Source organism: Ranitomeya imitator, chromosome 6 (genome assembly GCF_032444005.1).
Source record: "Ranitomeya imitator isolate aRanImi1 chromosome 6, aRanImi1.pri, whole genome shotgun sequence".
Classification (NCBI taxonomy): Eukaryota; Metazoa; Chordata; class Amphibia; order Anura; family Dendrobatidae; genus Ranitomeya; species Ranitomeya imitator.
This window is the reverse complement of record NC_091287.1, coordinates 215,610,500-215,623,343: the sequence shown is the minus strand read 5'-3', so window position 1 is coordinate 215,623,343 and position 12,844 is coordinate 215,610,500. Positions and strand designations below refer to the sequence as shown.

The 12,844-nt window shown below is 44.6% G+C and overlaps 1 protein-coding gene across 2 annotated transcripts in view; it reads right to left on the bottom strand.

Annotated features, from left to right (window-relative positions):
* Positions 1-12,203, bottom strand: part of ZNF830 (zinc finger protein 830) — a 216,267-nt gene extending 204,064 nt beyond the window's left edge. For both annotated transcript variants that reach the window (XM_069730476.1, XM_069730477.1), the window contains exon 1: positions 12,050-12,203. In XM_069730476.1, coding sequence (XP_069586577.1) covers positions 12,050-12,162 — 113 coding nt within the window. In that variant the 5' untranslated portion in view covers positions 12,163-12,203. The remainder of the gene's footprint in view (positions 1-12,049) is intronic.
* Between the last annotated feature and the right edge of the window lie 641 nt (positions 12,204-12,844).

Sequence of the window (12,844 nt, the reverse complement as noted above, 5' to 3'; positions counted from 1 at the left end):
CCTCAGATCAAAATCTAATTAAAGGGATCCTGTCAGCAGGATTGTGCATAGTAACTGACAGTGTCAGGTCGGCACCGTTATGCTGATTACAATGACACCTGGGTGATGAAATCCGTCTTGTGGTTGTTGTTTAAGGTTTATTTTCAGTTTCGAGTTAATGATATGCTCCTGATCCGGAGCGGACTGTTGGGGGGGTCTTCATGTGATGCTTTGATTAGATATTCATAATGCAGACTGCTGACAGGTCACTGATCCCTCACTGACTTGCCCCCTAATTTGCATAATAAATACAGTGCCTTGCGAAAGTATTCGGCCCCCTGGAACTTTTCAACCTTTTCCCACATATCATGCTTCAAACATAGAGATACCAAATGTAAATTTTTGGTGAAGAAAAATCAACAAGTGGAACACAATTGTACAGTTGAACGAAATGTACTGTTTTTTTTTTTAATTTTTGTGGAAATTTAAAAACTGAAGAATGGGGCCTGCAATATTATTCGGCCCCTTTACTTTGGCTATGTGCACACGTAAGAAAAGAGGTGCAGAATTTTCTGCACAAAATTCGTATGTCCTGGCAGAATCCGCAGCTGCGGTTTTTATGCGGTTTTAGGCTATGTGCACACGTTGCGGATTAGGCTTAGGAATTTCTGGTGCGGATTCTGCCTCTCCTGGCAGAAAACGCACCTGCGGATTTGTTGCGTATTTTGTGCGGTTCCGCAGCGTTCTTTGTGCGTTTTTGCTGCGGTTTTCTTGCGGATTTGCTGCGTTTTTTACCCCTGCGGTTTCCTATAATGGAATGGGTACAAAAATGCTGCAGATTTACAAAAAAGAAGTGACATGCTGCTACTTTTAATCCGCAGCATTTCCGCAGCGGATTTTCCGCAAAGTGTGCACAGCATTTTTTTTTCTCATTGATTTACATTGTACTGTAAATCAATTGCAAATCTGCAGCGTTTCTGCACCTCAAAAAACGCTGCGGATCCGCAGAGAATCTGCAACGTGTGCACATAGCCTTAGTGCGTTTTTTTGTGCGGAATTGATGCAGATTTTCTGCAGTTTTTACCACTGCGGATTTCTATTAATGGAGGGGTGCAGAAACGCTGCAGATCTGCACAAAAGAAGTGACATGCAATTCTTTGAAATCTGCAGCGTTTCTGCGCTGATTTTTCTGCACCATGTGCACAGCTTTTTTTTCACATTGATTTACATTGTACTGTAAATCACAGTGCAGATCTGCAGCGTTTTTGGAGTGCAGCAAACTCACTCCAGAAGTTCATTGTGGATCTCTGAATGATCCAATGTTGTCCTAAATGCCTAGTGATGATAAATATAATCCACCTGTGTGCAATCAAGTCTCCATATAAATGCACCTGCTCTGTGATAGTCTCAGGGTTCTGTTTGAAGCACAGAGAGCATCATGAAGACCAAGAAACACAACAGACAGGTCCGTGATACTGTTGTGGAGAAGTTTAAAGCCGGATTTGGATACAAAATGATTTCAAAAACTTTTAGCGGCGGCAGTTAATGGTACTTAGGGCTAGGGTTGGGGCTAAAGTTAGGGCTAGGGTTGGGGCTAAAATTAAGGCTAGGGTTGAGATTAGGATTAGGGGTGTGTTGGGCTTAGGGTTTTGATTAGGGTTATGGTTAGGGTTGGGATTAGGGTTAGGGTTGGGATTAGGGTTAGGGGTGTTTTGGGATTAGAGTTGTGATTAGGGTTATGGTTAGGGTTGTGATTAGGATTATGGATGGGGTTGGGATTAGGGTTAAGGGTGTGTTGGGGTTAGGGGTGTGTTGGGGTTAGGGTTGGAGTTAGAATTGGGAGTTTTCCACTGTTTAGGTACATCAGGGGGTCTCCAAACGCGACAGCCAATTTTGTGGTCAAAAAGTCAAATGGTGCTCCCTCCCTTCTGAGCTCTGCCGTGCGCCCAAACAGTGGTTTAGCCCCATATATGGGGCATCAGCGTACTCAGGACAAATTGGACAACAACTTTTGGGGTTCAATTTCTCCTGTTACCCTTGTAAAAATAAAAACTTGGGGGCTAAAAAAAAAATCTTTTTTGTGGAAAAAAAAATATTTTTTATTTTCACGACTCTATATTATAAACTTCTGTGAAGCACTTGGGCATTCAAAGTTCTCATCACACATCTAGATAAGTTCCTTGGGGGGGGGGTCTAGTTTCCAAAATGGGGTCACTTGTGGGGGGTTTCTACTGTGTAGGTACATCAGAGGCTCTGTAAACACAACATAACACCCGCAGACCAATCCATCAAAGTCTGCATTCCAAAACGGCTCTCCTTCCCTTCCGAGCTCTGCCATGCGCCAAAAAAGTGGCCCCCCCCCACATATGGGGCATCAGCGTACTCAGGATAAATTGCACAATAAATTTTGGGGTCCAATCTCTCCTGTTACCCTTGTGAAAGTTAAAATTTTGGGGTGAAAAGAATTTTTGTGGAAAAAATATAAAAAAAATCATATGTTCATGGCTCTACATTATAAACTTCTGTGAAGCAGTTGGGGGTTCATAGTGCTCACCACACATCTAGATAAACTCTTTGGGGGTCTAGTTTCCAAAATGGGGTCACTTCAGGGGGGGGGGGGGGGGGGTTCTACTGTTTAGGTACATCAGGAGCTCTCCAAATGCAACATGACGCCCGCAGACCATCCCATCAAAGTCTGCATTCCATAAGGCGCGCCTTCCCTTCCGAGCCCCGATGTGTGCCCAAACAGTGGTCCCCCCACATATGGGGTATCAGCATACTCAGGACAAACTTGTCAACACATTTTGGGGTCCAATTTCTCCTTTTACCCTTGAGAAAATAAAAAATTGCAGGCTAAACAATCATTTTTGAGGGAAAAAAAAGGATTTTTTATTTTCACGGCTCTACTTTATAAATTTCTGTGAAGCACTTGAGGGTTCAAAGTGCTCACCATACATCTAGATAAGTTCCATAGGGGTTTTAGTTAAGAAAATGGTGTCACTTGTGGGGGGTTTCCACTGTTTAGGCACATCAGAGGCTCTCCAAACGTGACATGGCGTCCGATCTGAATTCCAGCCAAATCTGCATTGAAAAAGTCAAACGGAACTCCTTCTCTTCCAAGCTCTGCCATGCGCCCAAACTGCGGTTTACCCCCACATGTGGGGTATCGGCGTACTCAGAACAAATTTCACAACAACTATCATGGTCTAATTTCTCCTGTTACCCTTGTGAAAATAAAAATTTGGGGGCAAAAAGATCATTTTTGTAGAAAAAAAATGTGATTTTTTTATTTTCATGGCTCTACGTTATAAACTTCCGTGAAGCACCTGGGGGTTTAAAGTGTTCACCCCACATCTAGATAAGTTCCTTAAAGGGTCTAGTTTCCAAAATGGGGTCACTTGTGGGGGTTTCTACTGTTTAGGCACATCAGAGGCTCTCCAAACGTGACATGGCGTCCAGTCTCAATTCTAGCCAATTCTGCATTGAAAAAGTAAAATGGAACTCCTCTTCCAAGCTCTGCTGTGCGCCCAAACAGTCAAACAGTGGTTTTCCCCCACATATTGGGTATCGATTTACTCAGGAGAAATTGCACAACAACTTTCGTGGTCTAATTTCTCCTGTTACCCTTGTGAAAATAAGAATTAGTGGGCGAAAAGATCATTTTTATGTAAAAAAAAAACGATTTTTTATTTTCACGGCTCTGCATTATAAACTTCTGTGAAGCACTTGAGGGTTCAAATTGCTCACCACACATCTAGATAAGTTCCTTAAGGGGTCTAGTTTCCAAAATGGTATCACTTGTGGGGGGTTACCACTGTTTAGGCACATCAGGGACTCTCCAAAAGCGACATGGCATCCAATCTCAATTCCAGCCAATTCTACATTGAAAAAGTCAAACGGTGCTCCTTCTCTTCCAAGCCCTGCTGTGCGCCCAAACAGTGGTTTACCCCCACATATGGGGTATTGGCGTATTCAGGAGAAATTGCACAACAAAATTTGTGGTTCATTTTCACTTTCTACACTAGTGAAAATAAAAAAAATTGGAAGTAAAATGTTTGCAAAAAAAAAAGTTAAATGTTCATTTTTTTCCTTCCACAATTGTTTCAGTTCCTGTGAAGCACGTAAAGGGTTAATAAACTTCTTGAATGAGGTTTTGAGCACCTAGAGGGGTGTAGTTTTTAGAATGGTGTCAAGTTTGGGTATTTTCTGTCATGTACGCCCCTCAAAGTGACTTTAAATGTGAGATGGTCCCTAAAAAAATGGTTTTGGAAAAATGAGAAATCGCTGGTCAAATTTTAACCCTTATAACTTCCTAACAAAACAAAAATGTGGTTCCAAAATTGTGCTGATGTAAAGTAGACATGTGGGAAATGTTACTCATTAACTATTTTGCGTGACATATCTCTCTGATTTAAGGGCATAAAAATACAAAGTTTGAAAATTGCAAAATTTTAAAATTTTTCCGCATATTTCCGTTTTTTCCTAAATGATCGCAAGTAATATCGAAGAAATGTTACCACTAACATGAAGTACAATATCTCACGAAAAAACAGAATCAGCGGGATCTGTTAAAGCGTTCCAGAGTTATAACCTCATAAAGTGACAGTGGTCAGAATTGTAAAAATTGGCTTGGTCATTAAGTACCAAATTGGCTCTGTCACTAAGGGGATAAACATCCCAAAGAGCACTGTGCAAGCGATCATATTAAAATGGAAGGAGTATCACACCACTGCAAATTTACCAAGACCCGACCGTCCCTCTAAACTTTCATCTCAAACAAGGAGAAGACTGATCAGAGATGCAGCCAAGAGGCCCATGATCACTCTGGATAAACTGCAGACATCTACAGCTGAGGTGGGACAGTCTGTCCATAGGACAACAATCAGTCGCACACTGCACAAATCTGGCCTTTATGGAAGAGTGTCAAGAAGAAAGCCATTTCTCAAAGATATCCATAAAAAGTGTCATTTAAAGTTTGCAACAAGCCACCTGGGAGACATATCAAACATGTGGAAGAAGGTGCTCTGGTCAGATGAAACCAAAATCAAACTTTTTGGCAACAATGCCAAACGATAAGTTTGGTGTAAGGGCAACACAGCTCATCACCCTGAACATATCATCCCCACTGTCAAACATGGTGGTGGCAGCATCATGGTTTGGGCCTGCTTTTATGCAGCAGGGACAGGGAAGATGGTTAAAATTGATGGGAAGGTGGATGGAGCCAAATACAGGACTATTCTTGAAGAAAACCTGTTAGAGTCTGCAAAAGACCTGAGACTGGGACCGAGATTTGTCTTCCAACAAGACAATGATCCCAAACATAAAGCAAAATCTACAATGGAATGGTTCAAAAATAAACATATCCAGGTGTTAGAATGGCCAAGTCAAAGTCCAGACCTCAATCCAATCGAGAATCTGTGGAAAGAGCTGAAAACTGCTGTTCACAAACGATCTCCATCAAACCTCACTGAGCTCGAGCTGTTTGCCCATGAAGAATGGGCATGAATTTCAGTCTCTTGATGTATAAAACTGATAGAGACATACCCGAAGTGACTTGCAGCTGTAATCGCAGCAAAAGGTGGCGCAACAACGTATTAAGTTAAAGAGGCCGAATAATATTGCACGCCCCACTTTTCAGTTTTTGAACTTCCATAAAAATTTTAAATAACCAATAAGTTTCGTTCAACTTCACAATTGTGTTCCACGTGTTGATTCTTCACAAATAATTTACATTTGGTATCTATATGTTTGAAGCATGAAATGGGGGAAAAGGTTGAAAGGTTCCAGGGGGCTGAATACTTTAGCAGGGCACTGTACCTGTACATACTGAAGAAAAACACCCATCTGCAGGCAGGTGCTGGCCGTGGAACACAATCGTTATGGAATTTCTTGAAATTCCATCCACTATGCTGTAACATCTGGACGCTGCAGGTTTGATGCTGCATAAAAACGCAGAATCAAACCTGCAGAAGCTCATGATGGTGGGCACGAAGACTAAGGCAGGAAGCAAATAATCCAAAAGATATGTGGTCAACATCCAGCTCTCATGTACAGCACCATGTAGAGGGACTGTATACACACACGGCCATCATCCAGCTCTCATGTACAGCACACATGTAGAGGGACTGTATACACACACGTGGCCATCATCCAGCTCTCATGTACAGCACACATGTAGAGGGACTGTATACACACATGGCCATCATTCAGCTCTCATGTACAGCACACATGTACAGGGACTGTATACACACACGTGGCCATCGTCCAGCTCTCATGTACAGCACACATGTAAAGGGACTGTATACACACTCGTGGCCATCATCCAGCTCTGATATACAGCACACAAGTAGAGGGACTGTGTTATGATAGGCAATTCAGTAACACAATGTACATAGCGATCAGAGCACATACAGTGATCTGACAATAACCCAAAATAATAGAACGAGCTCTGAGACGTGGAAACTCTGTAGACCGCAATTCCTGATCCTCTCCAAACACAACTAGAGGCAGCTGTGGATTGCGCCTAACGCTCCCTATGCAACTCGGCACAGCCTGAGAAACTAACTAGCCTGAAGATAGAAAAATAAGCCTACCTTGCCTCAGAGAAATACCCCAAAGGAAAAGGCAGCCCCCCACATATAATGACTGTGAGTAAGATGAAAAGACAAACGTAGGGATGAAATAGATTCAGCAAAGTGAGGCCCGATATTCTAGACAGAACGAGGATAGGAAAGATAACTTTGCGGTCTACACAAAACCCTAAAGAAAACCACGCAAAGGGGCAAAAAGACCCTCCGTACCGAACTAACGGCACGGAGGTACACCCTTTGCGTCCCAGAGCTTCCAGCAAAACAAATAGACAAGCTGGACAGAAAAAATAGCAACAAATAGCAAAGAAGCACTTAGCTATGCAGAGCAGCAGGCCACAGGAATGATCCAGAGAAACACAAGTCCAACACTGGAACATTGACAGGAAGCATGGATCAAAGCATCAGGTGGAGTTAAAGGGAGGGTGCCGTGATTTTAGTTTTTGTATTAATAATTATTGATTATATAATCAATTATTTTTAATACAAAAGTAAATGTACTACTTTAATACTTTTTTATTTATTCATTTTTACTTTTGCCACTGGAGGCCGCCATTTTCATTAGTGTGGGTGTAAGTGTCTGGGCACGACACTTGCACACCTCACTTACGGCAGCCATGGGCATAGGAGCCAACAGTCGGGTTCCGACCGCTTCCCCTGCCTCTCAGCTGTGACTTGGGCACGCCCCATGGGCTGCTACGTCACAGCTGTGAGAGGAGATCGTGGCCATTTTGTTTTTTTCCTCTGTCATCGCACACACAGCTCAGTGTGTGCGATCATAGCAGGAGCTGCCAGGGAGAAGCTGCTGCTGGGAGCGAGGGTCGGGGTGAGTATCTGCAGCCAGGAGCTGTGATTGCAGCCTGTACTTAGTATTACAGCACAGGCTGCAATCACTGCTCACCGCCGACCTGTTCAGAGCAGGGAGATCGTCACACTGCTCTGCCCTGAACATGACTCAGCACTTCCTGGAAGAGGACTGAAGGTAAGTACAGAGTTTTTATTTTCTTATGCATCTATCACTGCTACCTGCCCCTATATACCACTGCTACCAGCCCTTATATACCACTGCTACCTGTCCCTATATACCACTGCTACCTGCCCCTATATACCACTGCTACCAGCCCCTATATACCACTGCTACCAGCCCCTATATACCACTGCTACCAGCCCCTATATACCACTGCTACCAGCCCCTATATACCACTGCTACCAGCCCCTATATACCACTGCTACCTGCCCCTATATACCACTGCTACCTGCCCCTATATACCACTGATACCTGCTTCTATATACCACTGATACCTGCTCCTATATACCACTGCTACCAGCCCCTATATACCACTGCTACCTGCCCCTATATACCACTGCTACCAGCCCCTATATACCACCTACCACTGCTACCAGCCCCTATATATCACCTACCACCACTACCTGCCTCTGTATACCACTGCTACCTGCCTCTGTATGCCACCTAACACTGCTGCCTGCCTCTATATACCATCTACCACTGCTGCCTGCCTCTGTATAGCACCGCTACCTGCCTCTGTACAGCACCGCTACCTGCCTCTGTACAGCACCGCCACCTGACTCTGTATACCACCTACCACTGCTGCCTGCCTCTATATACCATCTACCACTGCTGCCTGCCTCTATATACCATCTACCACTGCTACCTCTAGCTAATCTAGTCCTGTGTAGCTAATCCTGTCCTGTGTACAGTATCACACAGGACAGGATTAGATACACAGCTCAGCAGTCAGTATCTAATCCTCTCCTATGCACTCCTCTCCCCCCTGCGTGTCTTTCCCCATTGTGGTTTATTATTTTTGTTGTGGGAGATGAGGGAGTCGAGGATTATGCATTCGGTATGGTATAAAAAAGATTAATAAAGGACTTTATTCTGGCCGAGTCTTTATTTACAATACATGTGAGATCTATGTGGCGGCATTATGGGTGATCTATATGGCGGTATTATGTGAGAAGCATATGGTGGTATGTGAGAACACTGGCGGTATTATGTGTGATCTATATGGTGGTATTATGTGAGAACTGTATGACAGTATTGTGTGATCTATTTGATAGTATTGTGTGTGATCTATATGGCGGTATTATGTGAGAACACTATGACAGTATTATCTTCAGAAAGCGGACCCATTCTATGGTGGTTCTGGCTGAGCACCTGCACGCGGGTCTGAGGTAATAGAGGGGACAGCGTGACCTCCAGTTAGGTGCAGTCAGGGGAAGGCTGGTGAGGCAGCTGAAGAGAGGGGTCTCATTTTTATCGTTACTATATGGCTACATTTCCTTCCCAGCGTCACCCCGTACTTCGCCTGTCGCCTCGCTTTCACACATCGCCAGGACAGGATGGAGACGACAGGATCTGAGGAGGGGAATGGGGTCTGCATGCAAAGTCTGGATCAGACCAGGCCATCAATCCGCAGAAATGTTTCCTGGATTTCTGTGGAGCAGACGGTCCATCCATGTGTATAAAAGACAGCGCCCTATGTACAATCCCTGTCTGCTCCGCACACCAAACAGGGGGCCCCCATAGACCAGCACACTGCTCTCCTGGAATACTCTGTGCTGCTGTCACCCTGCTCCCTCCACCACATATCTCCCAGAATCCTTGCTGCCTGCCATCCTCGGTGACTGTCTACTTGTCAGTATAAGGCTGCTTTCACACTATCATTATTTGGTCAGTATTTTACATCAGTATTTATAAGCCAAAACCAGGAGTGGGTGATAAATGCAGAAGTGGTGCATATGTTTCTATTATACTTTTCCTCTCTTTGTTCCACTCCTGGTTTTTGCTTACAAATACTGAGGTAAAATACTGACCAAATACTGATAGTGTGACGGCAGCCATACTCTGCAGTCACCAACAAAATGGCTGCTCACTGGGTTCCTGAATATCATCCTCTCTAATCCCTTAGCAAACACCCAGAAGGAGAGGAGAGGAGACATCACACACACGTCAGCAGACTCCGCCCATAATTACTGCAGTGCAGTAATGTGAGCTATTTGTACACTAGGTTTTTCTGAAATTTCAGCAGCTGCTCCCCCTAGTGTTTAAAAGTGGAAATTCCAAAACTTTTCAAATTATTTTTCATATTTTACTAAATTATAAACAAATCATAATATTTTTTAAGAAAATGTAATCATTAATTCTTTACATTTTTACAATTTCTGAAAAAAAAATTTTTTGATGGCACCTTCCCTTTAAGTAGAGAAGCAGCTAACGACCTCACCAGATCACCTGAGGGAGGAAACTCAGAAGCTGCAGTACCACTTTCCTCCACACATGTAGAGGGACTGTATACGCACACGGCCATCATCCTGCTCTCATGTACAGCACACATGTAGAGGGACTGTATACGCACACGGCCATCATCCAGCTCTTATGTACAGCACACATGTAGAGGGACTGTATACACACACGGCCATCATCCAGCTCTCATGTACAGCACACATGTAGAGGGAATGTATACACACACGTGGCCATCATCGAGCTCTCATGTACAGCACACATGTAAAGGGACTGTATACACACACGTGGCCATCATCCAGCTCTCATGTACAGCACACATGTACAGGGACTGTATACACACACGTGGCCATCATCCAGCTGTCATGTACAGCACACATGTAAAGGGACTGTATACACACACGTGGCCATCATCCAGCTGTCATGTACAGCACACATGTAAAGGGACTGTATACACACACGTGGCCATCATCCAGCTCTCATGTACAGCACACATGTACAGGGACTGTATACACACACGTGGCCATCATCCAGCTCTCATGTACAGCACACATGTACAGGGACTGTATACACACACGTGGCCATCATCCAGCTCTCATGTACAGCACACATGTACAGGGACTGTATACGCACACGTGGCCATCATCCAGCTCTGATGTACAGCACACAAGTAAAGGGACTGTATACACACACGTGGCCATCATCCAGCTCTCATGTACAGCACACAAGTAGAGGGACTGTATACACACACGTGGCCATCATCCAGCTCTCATGTACAGCACACATGTAGAGGGACTGTATACACACTCGTGGCCATCATCCTGCTCTCATGTACAGCACACATGTAGAGGGACTGTACACACACACGTGGCCATCATCCAGCTCTCATGTACAGCACACATGTACAGGGACTGTATACACACACGTGGCCATCATCCAGCTCACATGTACAGGGACTGTATACGCACACGTGGCCATCATCCAGCTCTGATGTACAGCACACAAGTAAAGGGACTGTATACACACACGTGGCCATCATCCAGCTCTCATGTACAGCACACATGTAGAGGGACTGTGTACACACTCGTGGCCATCATCCTGCTCTCATGTACAGCACACATGTAGAGGGACTGTACACACACGTGGCCATCATCCAGCTCTGATGTACAGCACACAAGTAAAGGGACTGTATACACACACGTGGCCATCATCCAGCTCTCATGTACAGCACACATGTAGAGGGACTGTATACACACTCGTGGCCATCATCCTGCTCTCATGTACAGCACACATGTAGAGGGACTGTACACACACGCGTGGCCATCATCCAGCTCTCATGTACAGCTCACATGTAAAGGGACTGTATACACACACGTGGCCATCATCCAGCTCTCATGTACAGCACACATGTACAGGGACTGTATACACACACGTGGCCATCATCCAGCTCTCATGTACAGCACACATGTAGAGGGACTGTATACACACACGTGGCCATCATCCTGCTGATATACAGCACACATGTACAGGGACTGTATACACACACGTGGCCATCATCCAGCTGATATACAGCACACATGTAGAGGGACTGTACACACACACGTGGCCATCATCCAGCTCTCATGTACAGCACACATGTACAGGGACTGTATACACACACGTGGCCATCATCCAGCTCTCATGTACAGCACACATGTACAGGGACTGTATACGCACACGTGGCCATCATCCAGCTCTGATGTACAGCACACAAGTAAAGGGACTGTATACACACACGTGGCCATCATCCAGCTCTCATGTACAGCACACATGTAGAGGGACTGTATACACACTCGTGGCCATCATCCTGCTCTCATGTACAGCACACATGTAGAGGGACTGTATACACACACGTGGCCATCATCCAGCTCTGATGTACAGCACACAAGTAAAGGGACTGTATACACACACGTGGCCATCATCCAGCTCTCATGTACAGCTCACATGTAAAGGGACTGTATACACACACGTGGCCATCATCCAGCTCTCATGTACAGCACACATGTACAGGGACTGTATACACACACGTGGCCATCATCCTGCTGATATACAGCACACATGTACAGGGACTGTATACACACACACACCTGATCACAATGCCTCTGCTGGAGAGGCTGCATGGTTCTGTCCGCTCATCCACGTGACTTTTCCGTTCAGTCCACAGTGATAAGAAGGATATTTAGCCAGAGGGGACTCGATCTTTTTCTTGGCTGCAGTCTCCCTTTGCTTTGCCTTCATTAACCGCCTCAGCTCATCCTGTTGTATTAACTTTTTCTTTCCGGGGGCCGCCATGTTTCTCCTCCCGTCTCACCTAATAGACGTCACGTCCTGTTGGTGTTATGCGATGACTTCGGCACAAGGGGGCGGCAGAGCCTCGATATACGGCTGCGTCTGGAGCGTTAGGGTCTCACTGTAGCCGGCTGTGGTGACTGGAATGGCGGACGTCACAGTCTGCCGAGATGTAGACTGGTCACACTGCACCCTATGGGAGCTCCTCACACAGGCTCCATTGTAGTCCCCTCTTCTGGCTTTTTAAAGATTTTTTTGCTGAAGTCTTTAATGGAGCGAACACCACAAGTCAGACATGACTCATTTTTACACTTATATTTTATGTATTTGGACAAAAATATTTTTTTTTCACAATTTATTATAAAACTTGTTTTTGTGGCCTTTTGTACTATAAATAAATCCAGGGACTGTATACACACACATGGCCATGGCCATCCTCCACACTATACTGCGACGTCGGTATGGTTTCCTCCACTATATACAGTTAGGACTAAACATACTGATCCACTAGGCAGATATTACGCTGCATGTTGAATCACAAGAGTGTCCTGTTTTTTTATAAAAAGTTAGAATTTTATTAACACAAACAATACAAATAATAAAACAATGCCTCAAAACCGTAAACATTATATACTGGAAACAAGCGTTTGTAGAATTCTAGGAAAACATTAGGTAACATACATAT